Raw genomic sequence first — 17,421 nt, 5'->3', positions numbered from 1 at the left:
ATTAAGGATGAGGTCTTAGAGATTTTCTGATGAATAAAGTACTTTAAATTAGGTGACGAAACTTTTGCCATCTAATTAGACTATGTAGAGTCATTGTATAATTACTCTTGGATTCTTGGGTGGTTGAGTTTGTTGAAAAAGTAATTTTTGGATAATGTTGCAATTTTAACATAATTTAGTAGTAATCAGAAAATGAAATTTTTTAAAAAACTTTTTTTTTTTTAAATTTTTATTAACATTTGTTTGATGCTAAATTTACTCCTGGGCCATAAGTTTTTGTTTGTTCAGTTTCTTCTGGGATATCTTTTTCTTCTGTGTGACCTGCTCTTCCGGTTTAGGAAAAATTTATGCTTTTTCAGTGAGGATCATCTCAGTGCGGCAGGGAGAGCTCATGTAGGGGTTAATCCACCTACGAGCTCTGTCAGTTCTGCGAGTCATCTTGGGAGCTTTGCTCTGGATGTGTTCAATGACCAGAGAATCTACATTTAAACCCTTAAGTTCAGCTTTACTCTTTGCATTTTCAATCATGTACAGCAAAAATTCAGCACTCTTTTTGGGCCACTGACCCTGCAATCAGCCCCACTGTTTGGCCTGGCCACACCTACCAACTCCACCATGGTAACGACGGAATGGCACACATTGCTCCTGTAAAGTGACATCCTTCAGATACTTGGTATGCACACCCTTGATGGCCTGGGCAGTTTCACAGGTGTTCTTAAAGTGAACACGAAGGTTTGAACCTCTTGATTTGCATAATTTTGTTGGGTTTTCTGGGTCAAGTGAATAGTGAATCACTTTCAGAGTTTACCTCGGGCCACTTACAGGAAGAACTTAAAAAACATTTCTTAGAAAATTTCAGATATAGTCCTGAAAAGTTTTATGCAATTTAATTTTATGGGAACCTTGCAATAATTCTTTTCCTGAAGTAAAGAAGACTTTAAAAATATGTGCTTGCTTTTGCACATGATAGCTTGCTTAGAGCAAGCAGGTCATGTTGGTTTTTAGTTTCTAAGTACACAGTTTACCCAAATCTAGGAAGATCAGGGAAGAACTTCCATTTCCAGGAATAAGGCAGATTAGGGATCAAACCAATCTCCCACTAAAAACAACCAAAAATACTAAATTTTCTTAAAACATCAAAGACTTGACAAAACAGTAAGAAACTAAAGTCCAAAATCAAAGAGAAGACAAGATCTCTGAAAGTTAAGTGACATCCTAAAGCTGTTTTTGAACTGAGAGCATTTGCCAATTTGGGTAAACTTGAATTTTGGTTCTGAGGGTTTCTCAGGATAGGGGGACAGAATCAAAGCCCAGGGCCCACCTCTTCCCTCACTAATATAGGTCAAACCCTCAGTGCAAGCATGAAACAAAAGTAAATGTGCCTCTACCCTCAGGCCCAAGAAACTATAGGGAAAGTTGCCCTTATGCTGAGCAGAGCAAGACACATGGTAATGGTAGAGACCTGCTTTGAGAAGTTATAACTGCAAGTTAGCACTTTCACAGCTTCCAAATCTATATTGCTTTGGTGGTCAAAATACATAAATAAACAACAACAAAAAACTATGAAACCACAACCCCCCCCCCCCCCGCAAGTTGTAAATTCAATTTAAAGTGATTTCATTTAAAATACCCCTCTGTGCCTAGCAAGGACAAAGGAGAGTTCTCTTTGAAGGAAATTAGTGTCATCCAGTCTTCAAAGAATCACCCTGAATAAATTTTTAAGGAAAATAAGCAGCATAAAGTAAAAAAATAACTAAGCCTACAATGACGTAAACCATCAAGAATGAAAATAGAGTTTATAAAAGCAACTATGCTTACTAAATTCAAAGAAAAAAATAAAAAAAAATGTAAAGAAATGAAACAATAAAAAGTAACCTAGCAGGTTTTAAAAAGTACCAAATAGAACTTATCGAAATAAAAAATACAATAACCAAAATTAGAAACTCAGTAAGCACTTTCGACACAACTGAAGAGAGAATCAGAAGATTGAAATATAGATCAGAAAAAGTAATTCAGTGGTTATTCAGTGTATAGTACAGAGACACAACAATATTGCAAATACAAAAGAAAGGTTAAGAGACAGAGGGAACAGAGTGAAAATGTCTAGCATTCATTTAACGATTCTCAGAAGGAGAGGAAAAAAGGGCTTAGATAAAGATAATACTTGAAGAAATAATGGCTAAGAATTTTTCAGAACCGGTCAAAGACATCAATCCACAGATTCAAAAATAATAAGCAGGGAAAATAAAAAGAAATCTATACCTACATTTATCATTGTGAAACTTTAACAAACCAAAGACAAACAAGGTACCAAATGAACCAGAGAAAAAGATGATTCTCAAAGTAATGACAACTAGATAATAACAGAATTGTCTATACTAACAATGAAAGTAATGAAAGAAACCAGAATCCAGTGGAATAAAACCATCGATACACTTAAATAATTTCCAACCTAGAATTCTACACCCAGCAAAAGTATTTTTCAAGAACGAGACTAAAATAAAGTCATTTTTAGATAGATCGAAGCAGAGAAAGTTTGTCACCAGAATACTCTAATTTAAAACATTTCCTTTAAATAGAAAAGTGATCTCACAAGGAAGACCTGAGATAGAAGAAGAAAGAGCAGATAGAAAAGCAAAGAAAGTTATAAATATATAGATACATCTAAGCGAACACTAACTGTTTTATAATAATATCTTGAAGGGTAAAACTTACAACAATAAAACAAGATAAAATTAAAATATCTGATAAAAGGAACATGTCAGGAAGGGTAAATGGAATTAAAATGTTTTAAGGTCTTTGAACTATGTGGGAGAAGAGTAAAGACATTAATTAATTTTAGAATTTAAGTTAAGGATGCATATTAATATCCAAAATAATCACTAAAAATAGAGAGTATATAATTTCCACACTAGTAGAAGGAAAATAATGGAATAATTTAAAAAACTTTTTAAAACAATCCAAGAAGGCAACAAAGGAAAGAAAAGGTAACACATAATAGACGAGACAAATATAAATTAGATGATGTTTTAAAAAAAGGATAAAAATTGTATGATTATATCAATGGATGCAGGAAATGTTTGACAAAATCCAGGATCCATTTATGATAAAAACTCTCAGCAAAGTGGAATATAGAGAACATACTTCAAAATAGTAAAAGCCATATATGACAAACCCATAGCTAACATCATACTCAATGGGGAATAGCTAAAAGTGTTTTCCTTAAGATCACTTTCATCACTTTTATTCATCAAAGTACTAGAGTCCTAGCCACAGCAGTCAGACAAAAATAAATAAATAAATAGATAGATAAATAAATAAATAAATAATAAATAAATAAATAAGTGAAAGAAAATAAAAGGCGTCCAATTGGAAAGGAAGAAGTAAAACTGTCATTGTTTGCAGTTGGAATAATACTACATAGAGAGAACCCTAAAGATTCCACCAAAAAACTGTTGCAACTGATAAATGAATTCAGTCAAGTAGCAAGATAAAAAAATTAATATTCCAGAATCAACTGCATTTTTATACACCAATAATGAACTATCAGAGGAAATTAAGGAAACAATCTCATTTACAATTGCATCCACAAAAAGTACCTAGGAATAAATTTAACCAAGAAGATAAAAGACCTGTACTTGAAAAATTATAAGACATTGAAGAAAGAAATTGAAGAAGATACAAATAAATGGAAGCATATACTGTGCTCATGGATAGGAAAAATTAACATCTTTAAAATGTCCATTCCACTCAAAGCAATCCATTGATTTAATGAAATCCCTAAGAAAACACTAGCGGCATTTTTCACAGAACTAGAACAAATAATTCTAAAATTTATATAGATCCACAACAGACCCCAAATAGCCACAGCAATCTTGAAAAGAAGAACAAAGTTGGAGATATCATGCTCCCTAACATCAAACTATACTACAAGACCATAGTGATCAAAACAGCATGGTACTGGCATAAAAACAGACGTGTAGATCAATAGGACAAAATAGAGAGCCCCCAAATAAACCCACACTTATATGGTCAGTTAATCTATGACAAAGGAGGCAAGAATATACAATGGGGTAAAGACAGTCTACTCAATAAAAGGTATTGGGAAAACTGGACTGATACATGAAAAACTGAAACTAGATCACCTTCTTACACCATATACAGGAATAAACTCAAAATGGATTAAAGACTTAAGTGTAGCACTAAAACCATAAAATTCCTGCATGAAAACATAGGCAGTAAACTCTTTGATATTGGTCTTATAAATATATTTTTAAATGTTTCTCCTCAGGCAAGAACAACAAAATAAAAAATAAACAAATGGATCTATATTAGACGAAAAAGCTTTTGCATAGTGAAGGAAACCATCAACAAAACAAAAAGGCAATCTACATAATGAGGGTAGATATTTGCAAATGATATATCAGATAAGGTATTAATATCCAAAATACATAAAGAACTTACACAATTCGACATAAAAAAAAACAAATAATTCAATTTAAAAATGGACAGAAGACCTGAACAGACATTTCATCAAAAAAGATATGCAGATGATGAACAGATACATAACAAGGTGCTCAGCTTCACTAATCAACAGGGAAATGCAGGTAAAAACCACAATGAGATATTACCTCACACCCGTTAGAATAGCTATTATCAAAAAGACAGGAAACAGCGAGTTTCCTGGGGATGTGGAGAAAAGAGAACCTTCACACACTGTTGGTGGGATTGCAAATTGGTACAGCCACTGTGGAAAATGATTTGGAGATTCCTCAAAAATTTTAAATTAGAACTACCTATGACCCAGCAATTGCACGTCTGGGCATTTATTCAAAGAAAACCAAAACTCAAAAAAATTTCAAAAAGATATATGCACCCCTATGTTCATTACAGCACTATTTACAATAGCCAAGATGTGGAAGCAACCTAAGTGTCTATCAATAGACAACTGGTTAAAGAAAAAGTGGTGCATATATACAATGGAATATTCCTTAGCCATAAAAAAGAAAAAGAATGAAATTTACCATATGTGACAACATGGGTGAACCTAGAAGGTACTGTGATGAGTGAAATAAGTCAGACAGTGAAAGGCAAATACCATATGATTTCACTTATATGTGGAATCTAAAGATCAAATAAACAAACAAAACAGAAACAGAGTCATAGATACAGATAAGAAACTGATGGTTGCCAGATGGGAGGGGGGGTTGGAGATCTGGATAAAAAAAGGTGAAGGGATTAAAAAGTACAAATTGGGAGTTATGAAGCAGTCATAGAAATGTAAAGTACAGCATACAAAATATAGTCAATAATATTGTAATAATTATGGATGGTGCCAGGTGGTACTAGATATATTGGGGGATTCACTTCGTTAGTTATGTAAATGTCTAACCACTACGTAAAAAAATTTTTTGAACAATCCAAGAAGGCAAAAAAAGAAAGAAAAGGTAACACATAATAGATAAGACAAATATAAATGAGATGGTGGTTTAAACTTCAATATATAAATAATTTTATTAAATGTAAGTTTATTGTATGAGCAAAAGAATATATACAATATGATTCCATATATTTAAAGTTAAAAAACAGACATAACTAAAGGAAATTATTTAGGGGTTGTGTTAAGAGTATTGATTGTTCACCCTTGTGATCTCATGGGTGACGAGGAGCTGTAGCTCTCTGTTGCTACCCAGCATCACAAGAGAGTATCGTACCACGTATCACTATCTCAGAAAAAGCTCAAAGTTCAAAATTCAGAGTATTGTTTATACTGAATGCCTATCACTTTTATACAATCATCAAGTCAAAAAATCGTAAGATGAACCACTGTAAGTCAGGGACCATCTGTATATCTACATCTTTGTGGCAAAGCAACCGATAAAAGCAAGGAAATGATTGTCACAGAAGTCAGGATGGTGGTGCCTCCAGTGCTCAGGAAGACAGACAAGGGTGGCAAGGCTCTGATGCCCTGGCAATTCTATTTCTTGACATGGATGCAGGTTACACACATAACAATTATTCTTAAACCACACATGTTTTTATGAACTTTTTCCATAATAGCAAATATTTCATAATAATAAAAAAATGTTAAAAAGTAAAAATAAATACCAGGAAGTCTGTAATTTAAGCAAAATTCACAGAATATTTAATAAGTAATGAGTTTCTAATAATTAAGAATCATATTATCCAATCCATAGGATATCCTGCTCCTTATAGTGCCCCCTTAATGCCTCCTGGCATTTGACCTCTTCTCTGCTCATTAATAACCCCACATAGTTGAGAATAGAAAGAATCTGGAGAAACAAAATCCATGTGTGGGTTCTTACTAATTACATGGACATGGGAAAGTTGCTTAAACTCTTGGTTTCTTACTCAATAAAATGGAGGTAATAGTAGTATGTTACTCTATAAAGTCATTATAGGAAATAAATGAGATAAAACACTAACCTAAGCACAATACCTATCTAAAGGCGCCACCTCTTTTTTATTTCATTTATCCACCCTCATCCCCCCCCAAAATAATGATTATGGAGCACTTGTCTTGTATCAGGTCCTTTATTGAGTTCTGAGAATTCAAAGACAAATAAATCATGGACCCATCTTCAAAGAGTTCTTAGTTTAGCAGATGAAAAATAGATTATTGTAATGCAAAGGGTTAGCAGTACAACTAAAGTATAAACAACGGGCATCGTAGGGGAAGAAGTCATTAACAGGGTGTGTGGTGGAGTAAGGGGCCTAGGCAGAGCAGCCTGCCCAGAGGCAACACTTGAACGAAGTCTTGAAGGTTGAGTAGGATTTTGCCAGCTGGAGAAGAGAGGGATATTTCTGTAAAAGAATCGGTATGGGCAAGCTTGAAAGGAGATAATGGACTGGGGAAATGGCAAGTTGGTGGGTGTTAGAGCTTTGAGGAGGGAGATGAAGTTGGAGCAATCAGCTGGGGTCAGAAATCAAAAGGCCCCATTCACCATGTGAAAGAGTTGGGATCTTCTCTAGGCAGTGGGGGGCTAGTGTACGTAAAGGGTAGGATAATCTGAGCCATATTTTAGAAATACCACTCTGTCTTCATGCAGATGGGTGAGAAAGATTCTGAAGACCACTCCCTGCAGTCGTTCAGGTAAGAGGGCTTGAACTAAGGCAGTGGCCTTAGAATGAATAAAGGGGATATGGAGTCAAAAAAACATTTAGGAGGGAGAATTGAGTAGACTTGGAAACTTGTTGATTCAGGGTGGAGGTAATGACCAGATCTATGGCATGTGCTAATAATAATGGTGGATAATAATACCATTAGCCGAACTGGGGGAGATAAACAGAGCAAGTTGTGGGTGAAGATAATAAGAATTTTATTTTGATTTACTTAGTTTGAGGTGCCTGTGATACATCTAGGTGGAGATTTCTAGTATAGAGCTGGAAATTTTGTTTTGAAACTTCAAAGAAAAATGAATTGTGGACATGGAGATGTTGGAAGTCATAAACATATAAATAAAGATTGAAGCCAGAGGAGTGTGTGGGTGGCCCAAATAATCAATATATTTGTCAAATCTACTTGAAAGTAATGAGTAGAATGCTCACCAAAGGGTCCTTTTCCTTAGCATGGATTTTGGACCTAGATTAAGAATGTTTCCACAAAATATCTCTTTTTAGCCCAAGATCATATTAATCTCTCCTTAGAATAACTACTAATGACTTGAGTCCATGTTACAACTTCATTCTAGAACGTTGGATTTTACCAAATTTCATTTCAGAATGAGATACGTGTGGAAAATTTTATTAGAGTATTCTGCTAGGCAAATCTTGTACCTAGATACTAATTAAGTACAAAGTTTGCACAAAATTAATGTAATAGTAAAAGTTCTGAGGATGTCAAGACTTATACTCTTCTCAGATGGAAATTCAGTGAGAAACTTTTTAAAAATTTTCAGCATAAATAAAAAATTTCTTATATTTAAATTTTTCATCATCTAACATTGTGATTTGCAACAACATACTTTGGAGGTTTAAGATCTTTTGAAGCTAGAATTAGAAGTTTTAACCCTGGAAGAAACCTTAGAGGTAATTTAATCTAATCCTTTAAGTTTTCAAATAGATACTAAAGAGAAAATGCCATGCTGTGGTCACCTGACCTGCGTGAGTGACTATGTCTCCTGATCCTTAAATCATTCCTCTCCACACTATCTATCCTTCAATCTAGTTGAAGTTTCAGAATAAAAATGATCTAAACCTCAGCTGTCCAAATGAAAGCTTTTAATTTATTTGTGAATTTAACACATATCTGTGACACTTGGAGCTAGATAAGAACAAAAGCCAAATGTGATTAAGATTCTTCCTTTGCCTCATTCTGTCACAGGCTCCTTGGCAGAATGCATTATCAGAGTCCAACAAGGACAGACCTGGAGGATAGGACAATGACAAGAGTCTGATCTCAAATAGAGTTGCCAGATTTAGCAAATAAAAATAAGAGGATGCCTAGTTAAATTTGAACTTCAGATAAATAATGAATACTTTTTTAGCATAAGTATGTCCCATGCAATATTTAGGACATACTTACTTAAAAAGTATTCACTGTTTATCTGCAACTGAAATTTAACTGGGAGTCGTGTGTTTTATTTGGCATCCCTAATCTTGAGGTCAAGAACCATAGACTTTCAAGCACTTAAAGATGAGTGAGGAAGATTGAGTTAGACCCACCTCACTAATGGTAGCTGATGTTTTACAAAATTTCAAATTTCAAATCATCCTAAAACTTTTAGCTAGACTCATCAAGAAAAAAAGACGGCTCAATTAAATAAAATAAGAAAGAAATGAGAAGTTATAACAGATACCTCAGAAATACAAAGGACCATAAGAGACTACTATAAACAATTATATGCCAACAAATAGAACAAGTTAGAAGAAATGGAGAAATTCCTAAAACATACAATCTTCCAAGATTGAATTCTAGAGAAATAGAAAATCAGAATAGACCAATTATTAATAGGGAGATTGAATCAATAACTAAAACCTCCCAATGAGCAAACATCCGGAACCAGACAGCTTCACTAGTGAATTCTATCAAACATTTAAACAATATTTAATACATATCCTTCTCAAACTCATCCAAAAACTTGAAGAGGAAAGAACATTTCCAAACTCATTTTATGATATCAGGGCCAGCATTACCTTGATATCAAAACCAGGCAAGGATGAGACAAAAAAAGAAAATTACGGGCCAATATCTCTGATGAACATAAATTCAAAAATCTTCAACAAAATGTTAGCAAACTAAATTAGACAATATAGTAAAAGGATTATACACCTTTTACTTAATAAACAAGTGGGATTTATTACAGGGACACAAGATGGTTCAACATTCACAAATCAATCAATGTGATATATCACCTTAATAAAATGAAGGCTAAAAATCATATGATCTTCTTAATAGGTTGTGCAATAAAAGCGTTTGACAAATTTAACATCCATTTATAATAAGAACTTTGAACACAGTAGGTGTAGAGGCAATGTATTGCAACATAATAATGGCCGTATACGACAAACCCACAGCTAACATACTCAAGAGTGAAAAGCTGAAAGCTTTTCCTCTGAGATCAGGAACGAGATGCCCACTCTTGACACTTTTATTGAACACAATATTGGAAGTCCTGGCTAGAGCAATTAGGCAAGAAATAGAAGTAAAAGGTGTCCATTAAAAATAGAACTACCATATAATCTAGCTATTCCACTTCCGGGTATTTATCCAAAGAAAACAAAAACACTAATTTGAAAAGATGAACTCCTATGTCCATTGCAGCATTATTTACAATAGCCAAGATATGGACACAAACTAAGGGTTTGTTGATGAATGAATGGATAAGGAAGATGTGGTGTATACACACACATGCACACACACTCAAAGGAATACTACTCAGCCATAAAAAAAGAAGAAAATCTTGCCATTTGCAACAGTGTGGATGGGCCTTGAGTATTACGCTAAGTAAAATAAGTAAGACAGAGAAAGACAATAACATTACGATTTCACTTATATGAGGAATCTAAAAAAAATAAAAAAATAAAACCAAAGACAAAAAGAAAACAAAATAAAACTCATAAATACAGAGAACAGATTGGTGGCTACCAGAGGGGAAGGGGGTGGAGGGTGCACAATATGGATTAAGGGGGTCGATTGTATGGTGATGAATGGTAACTAGACTTACTGTGGTGATCACTTTGTAGTATTGAATTATTATGTTATATACCTGAAACTAATATAATGTTATATGCCAATATTACCTCAATAAATTGTTTTAAAAAATCATTCTAGGAACTGCTACTCCGTGCGAAAGTGAAGGAGGTGTCATGCTGTGCCATGGCCATCGCCCCACCCCAAGTGTAGTACAGTGTGAGACAATTCTTCCACATTAGCAGGGATGGTACTGGAGCGGGTGGGAGGTATGGACACAGAGTCTCCATCACTGTGTTCTAGAGCAGCTGCATCCTCTCCTATGTCTTTAATAGTGCAGACTGAATTTGCAGGCACAGAATCAAAATTCATTATGTAACCAGTGATTACAAAATCAAAGCTAAAATGTAGAACAATACAAAGTTTCATCACAGAAAACCATAAAAAAGAAGACTTCTGCAAGACAGTGTCTCCTGGGGTCCAAGGCCGTGGCCCTGTACGTAAGCCTCATTTAACAAAAAGGCTGAGCATTAAAGTCTCACCAGGCAACGGAGAGCCTTGTCACAAAACCAGGGCTGAGTGATGAGGGCAATGAAATGCCAGCCGTGTGTCAGCATATTAGCAGAGTTTGTCTACATGCTCAGCAGCAGTAAGATGTCATAACAACACTCACTCTAAGAATGATTTTCAAATTCAGCTACAATGGCCACACAGCAATGCCAAACCTAAGCTGTGAGTCTAGGTATGAAATTACCTCCCCATGTGGCTCAGGTGTCCTTGGTTGGAAGGGGTAAGAATATTATGGCAACAGTGGCAGTGGCAGTGGGGGAAGGTTAGAAGTGATTGGGCAAATCTGGGGAGGAACACATTTAATTAATAGAATCGGAGTATAGTTGTAAGCATATTTGTAAAGTCACACCTAGAGCCATGGCCAAATTTTCCCATAATAGCATTGTAAATCATGTAGTCGGCTTCAGTTTGATCTGTGATTCTAAACAGAAATGCTCTTTCATGACATTTGAACCTAATATTTTTTAAAAATTCATCATTACACTAGATGACTTTGGCCTGCCAATTTCAGATCTCCTTTCATTTTCTATCCTTGCGATTCTTGGATGTTGTGCATTCGAAACTTTTTTCTTGGCTTTAGGCTCTGGGTTTCAACGCCACAATGCCAACAGGAAAGAGCATGGTACAGGACCTTCCTGTCGGGAGATTCTTCTCCCAAGTGACAGACTGGTGGAAGGGGAGTAGGAACTTAGAGTTTCAAAGTGACAAGAGCAAGAACAGAATCAGTCTTTATTTGTGTCTTTAGTAATAAATTCTAGTCTGTATTTCCAGAGCATTGACAGAGTGCTAGGCATCGTTGCAAGCCCCTCACACACATTACCTTCCTTAGTGCTTCCAGCAACCCCAAAGGAGCAGGTCCCCAATCCCTCATCCAGATTCCACCCAGTTTCCAGGTAGGTTTCAGAATGGTTCACATTTCTGAGAGACAAATCCGTGCATATACTGTATTATTCATAACAGCCCCCCTCCCTGCCACGTAAGGTCTAGGGCAACATCCTTCATCAAACATATTAATATTTATGCAGCAAACATATAGATAGTCATGCTCTTAAGTAGATAAATAAAAACTGTATAAAGTCTTACATCAGTTCAGGTCAGGTTTTGCCATCAAATGAATTTCATTTCATGCAAGCTTAAAAAGAGCTCTTTTTAGAGCTCTTTGGGTTCCAGAATGGCTGACATAGGATAATGGATCTGGAATGTTATTATTCCCACTGTGTAGATGACAAAACTGAGGTTTGTAGATATTGAGAACCTATCCAAGGTCGGACCATGAATGCCGGAACTGGCTTTGGACCCAGTGTGATTATGTACATACTATTCCATGTTTTAACCTCTGCTTTAGCTCCAAACCTCCACAGGCAAGAGATAAAAGTATTCAGATCAATCAAGTTCATTTCCATGAAAAACCACTTATTGCTGACATTCAAATACATTTTCGTCGAGAATGATGAATAGATTTTCTTATAAACTGAAGGCTAGAGAACATTTCCTATTGGGACACCTTCTCAAAGAGGTTAAAACAAAACAAAACAAAATACCAGTCACGTTGGGGAGGAGAGAAGAAGGGTGTGTGACTTTCCTGTTCTCACTAAGAAAAGACTTTGTTCTCTTCTGTTCTTTCCAACTCATGTGCTTTCTTCTTTGGTTCTGCTTCTGCTCTAATAGACTCACAGCCTCTTTCCCCAGGAGCTGTTGCCATCTCCCACTGCTGCTGCCCCAGGGCCCGCTGTTCTTTTTTGCCTCGTCCTCTTTCCTTAGTCCAGTCTCTCTGTACCTTGTCATTGGCCCCAGTGTTCGAGGTTCCCACCAATCTTTCTGTCATCCACTTATTTCACTATGTGAACCCAGTGCAATAGCCACCTGCTCACATAATAGCAGAGAAATAGGATAATTTCACATAAACATTCTCAGCCTCATTCTAGAACTTAGAAGTTTATCATTCCAATTGAAGTAAAAGAGGCTGTTTCAGGGGATTGCAGGAGACCGAAGTGAGAGGTGACTCTGTGTGTGTGTGTGTGTGTGTGTGTGTGTGTGTGTCTATCTCTGTATTGTGTGCATGTCTCTGTTGGGGTGTGTGCCTAGGTGTGTTATTGCTGCTTTGCCAAGGCTCCTGCCTCCTCTAAGTCACCAAGAATGTGAACGCCTGGCCAGCTACTCAGCAAGACATCGGATTCCAGAGATACGAGTAGAAAAGCAGGGAGAGACTGACTTTTGGCCCTGAATCTGCATTTCAGCTAGGGCTAGGCCTTGACTAAATTATCTTCACTGGCCACTTGCCCTGGATAATGAGTTGTGAGCTTGTGATGAATCAACATGTCTTTGATTGAGTTTGCCTTTACATTTTTTTCAATTAAGTATATTGTCCTTCTTTGGATATGTTGGAAATATATCCAGACTCTGGTGGGGCAGAGCATTTGCCAGCGTTTGTTCAGGTTATTCGGTGGAGTTTCAGCATGGGCAAAAAAAAAAAAAGAAAGAATGAAAGAACGAACGAACGAAAGAAAGAAAGAAAGAAAAAGAAAAAAAAAACAAAATACTGAGTAGAAAGTGGATCTGTCCCCTTTTAAACGAACGAACGAACGAACGAAAGAAAGAAAGAAAAAGAAAAAAAAACCAAAATACTGAGTAGAAAGTGGATCTGTCCCCTTTCAAAATTTTGATTTTCCACAGAAGTCTCTTCTTGTGAAATTCCGCTTACCCCTCATGTTCTTATGAAAGATACTCTTTTGTTCTTCAAGTTATGGGAAAACAAACCATGGAAAGTAATGGGAATGCCACTGATTTTCACTCAGGATTGATGAATGCTTGGGTCAAATCTCTTAATTATAGAGATCAAAGAATAATACATTTTAACTCAAAGTTGTTTTTTTCTTCAAAAGAATAGACCTCAGTGAAAACATGTATTTCCTAACGCAATAAAGAAATCTGTGACAATCTGCTCCACTAGCTAATTTACTCAGTTTCATGTTTGTTTAAATTGCACACGGTGTGGTGGGTCTTGTCCTCCCTGCATTTTTTACGACTCAAGCCAGTGAAATACCAACGAAGATGTTCACGGCATGGTTTCTCCTGCCAGTGAAGTGGCCCCTCATGTCTTCCTCATGTACGTTCTGCCGTAACTGTGTACCCCACACTCGCAGCTCCCTTCAGAGCCTCTCTTCTCTTGCCTTTGATTCCAGCTCATTTTTTCTGCCCTCACCATTGCGGACTTGGCAACTCGGCTTTTATTCTCAGCTTCCCCGATTTTTTTACTCTATACACTATCCCTCTGTGGCTATCCATTGCTATGACTTGATTGCACACCTGGGAGTTAGAGACCCCATTGTGTACCCAGTCCCAGTGAGCTCCAGAGCTAAGAAGTCAACTGCCTCCCCTTGAATTGTCTGTTGGGATATTCCACAGGCACCTCAAACTCAACATGTACCAAAGTATACTTGTTATCCACAGCGGTCCTTCTTCCCGCCATAACTGCCAACTCTCTCCTCCTCTTTCTCACATCTATCCTTCTCTTAGACTACAAGTTTAACTGAGGAACCTACCATTTACCCATCTCCTAAGCCAGGGTCATCCTCCATGACTCCTTCATCCCTCGAGCCCATTCAGGCATTCTGTTCTGCCAACTCTGCTTCCCATTCAGCTTCAGAAACCATTCCTCTTCTCCATCCCACTGCCATTGTCTTAGTGTAGATCTTCCTACTCTCTCTTCTGCACTACAAGACCACCCGGCACTCCCCGCTTCAGCCCTGCATTAGCCTCCCTCCCATCCACCCTAACCCTTACACCAAACCAGCCATCACACTGTACTGTCCACTGGAGCTAACTTTCTCAAACACAAATCTGTTATCTTAAAACTCTTCAGGTGTTCCCCTTCATTTACAAAATTAAGTCCTGCCACTTTAGCACTATATTTACCTCTTCCCCCATCCGCATTCCGGCCCTATTGTCTGTCTTTTCTCTTGCCATGTCTTGCCTTGCATGTTTAAATAATCTGATCCTTCTTGCTGATCCTCGAACATAGCACGTGGCTCAAATCTTTGGGTCTCTGTACATGAAATTCCCTCTACCTAGAATGTTTTTTCCCCTCCACCACTTAGAAAATGCCTATAGTACAGGGTCATTCATGTCAACAAACATTAATCGAGGGTCTACTATGTGCCTTAAGACTATGTGAGGCAGTGAAGACAAAAATTGAGAAGGCATGTTTCTTTTACCAACCCTCCGATTGAGACATTTCTTCTTGAAGCTCCCCATAAACATTCCCTCTCCATCTCTACCACTTATGCACAGTAGACCATTTTTTTCTACTTTGTACATACTTCTTTCATTGCACTGACATGATATAGTTTTGTTTTTGTTTTTGTTTTTCTCTTGCATAGACCCAGAACCAATGCCCATAACTTTGGAGAGGAAGTGTGTAATTTAAGGAACATGTGGGTACTGATATCTGCATGGTAGGCAGAATCCTAAAACATCTCCCAAGATTCCTGCCCCTTGGTATGCATGCCCTCCCCTTGAATGTGGGCAGGACTTGTGAGTCTGATGGGATTTTACTCCAATGAATAAGAAAAGATTTGGAGCAGCACAGACGCTCTCCCATTGGCCATGGAAAGCCACAGAGCAAGGAACGATGGGCAACCTTTAGGAGCTCAGAACTTCAGTTCTACAATCATAAACATGTGGCATTTTGCCAACAACCAGGGAAGTTGGCAGAGGACCCCAGTCCTCATATGATACTGCGGTCCTGGCTGACATCTTGATTTCAGTCTCATGAGACCTGAGCAGAGAGCCCAGATAAATTGTTCCCAAATTTCTGACCTATAGAGACTGTGAGATAATAAATGAGTATTTTTTTAAGCCACTAAGTTTGTGGTAATTTGTTATGCAACAAGAAAAAAGCTAATACAATCTGATAGGCAGGTGCTGAATTTCATGAGATCTTGGATTTTACCCTTCTAAGACTCATCTTCCTCATCTGTAAAACGGAAATAGTAATACCTACTTTATGGTACATCTGTGAGGGTTAAATGTGTTGGAAACATGAAGTGCCAAAAAACATCAGTTCCTTGAAGGCAAAGGCCATGCTTCTGCCTAGTATACCTGACACCTAGCAGCATGCCTGCACAGGGAAGGCATTCAATACATTTCAGTTGAATGAATGAACAGTGCTCAGAGTGTCTTTAAACACAAGTATAAACCCAAGACTTTCCTTCTTCATGTTTTTTTCTAACTTAGCGCTGATATAGTCCTACTTCACTCATATGTGAAACTAGGAACCATCTTCATGGTCTCTCATATGCCTTCTAGTTGCAAATTCTATAATGCTGATGAATCTTGAGATTAGGTCCAAGACCCAAGCTCCAAATCACCCCACTCTGCTGTCTGGAAAGTTCACTTGGGATTGACCAGGGATTTAGGGATTCCTGCACATTATCATGCTGAAATTTCTAGGTAATGGTGAGTCTTCAGAGCTCCCCTGTTATTCCAGGGAGGTACAGAATGACTTGGTAAATCTAGCTTTGGGCCTTACAGGGCCAGGATAATTCCCAGTCATGTTGCACCAATATCCATTCATGGGTTAGAGGCTCTTGGTTTTGGGGGTCCCAAATGAAACAGCAGAGGCAGAAGACCAGAAAGGAAAGGAATCTACACTCTGCAGAATCTCTTCCCACTGCCTTCTTTTTGATCTCTCATAGTCCTAATTTAATATCCTTTCACCAGGCTGCTTCACAGAATACTTCTGAAAATTAGAATGATTTTCTTCATTCATTTGTTAAATAGCAATTGAAAAACTACTCTGTACCAGGCACCTAAAATAATAAATGAAATGACCTAGATCAACGAGAATAATGAGGAAAGAGGTTTGAGAGCAATGGGAAGAGAGTGAAAGAAAGTTCTGATGTGTTTCTTATGCTCATGCCAACAATTAAATCTTCTTAAGATGTGCCTTCCTGTTTCTTAATTCCAAATTCCAGATGAAAGTGGTGTAAAAACCACACCACTTTACTTGAGTAAAGCTGAACACTTGGCAATCCCATACACCAGTAAGTCCCAGATATGCTTACCAAAACATCTTGTGATAATTGGCAAATGTCACACACCTCATTTCACTGTTTATTCCTGAACTTGCCTTTCTGCCATAACCCAGCCATTTCTTATTGGTTGGTGGGATATTAACATTACTGAAATCCTGTCAACATTTTTGCTCCTTCCCAATATTAGCATGATTCCCTGACCCATCCTTTCAGCATATGGCATAGTCCCCAGGCCTAAGAGCCTTCCATTTTAGCCTAGTAGAGCTAAAAGCTCAGGATCCCTTTGTTCACCCTTCTGCTGGCCACCACTATGTTTATAACACAAGGACACATGCCACCTTAGAAAACTGACTTAGTAAGGATTTGCCTAGGCTACATTTTCAGACTTACTTTCTGTATTTTTAAAGGTCTATTTAGGTTTGGCAGGAATGTGCCTGCACATGCACACACACACGTGCCCACAAGTGTACAAATCACTAGCATAAATTATATTTGGGGCCAGTCTCCTAGATCACCAAGAATGTTCCCTGATCCACAAATGCTGTGGACCGGCCACGCTGAAAAGCGGTACTCTAGGATGAAAGACAATCTTTGCTGAAAATGAGTTCACAGGGGCTGTTTTGTCCTTGGGAGGACCGAGTCTCAGCTTTCTTGAATGCATGT

The 17,421-nt window shown here is 37.3% G+C and overlaps 1 protein-coding gene across 1 annotated transcript in view; it reads right to left on the bottom strand.

Annotated features, from left to right (window-relative positions):
- Positions 1 to 255: 255 nt before the first annotated feature.
- LOC102895854 (60S ribosomal protein L17-like) overlaps positions 256 to 17,421 on the bottom strand; it is a 21,447-nt gene continuing 4,281 nt past the window's right edge. Inside the window, 1 exon segment of the mRNA XM_015592958.1 lies at positions 256 to 794. Within this exon segment, the coding sequence (XP_015448444.1) occupies positions 256 to 794 (539 nt within the window).

This window comes from Pteropus alecto, unplaced genomic scaffold, assembly GCF_000325575.1.
Source record: "Pteropus alecto unplaced genomic scaffold, ASM32557v1 scaffold164, whole genome shotgun sequence".
Classification (NCBI taxonomy): Eukaryota; Metazoa; Chordata; class Mammalia; order Chiroptera; family Pteropodidae; genus Pteropus; species Pteropus alecto.
The sequence above is the reverse complement of the archived record's forward strand: the minus strand, read 5'-3'. Positions and strand labels throughout refer to the sequence as shown.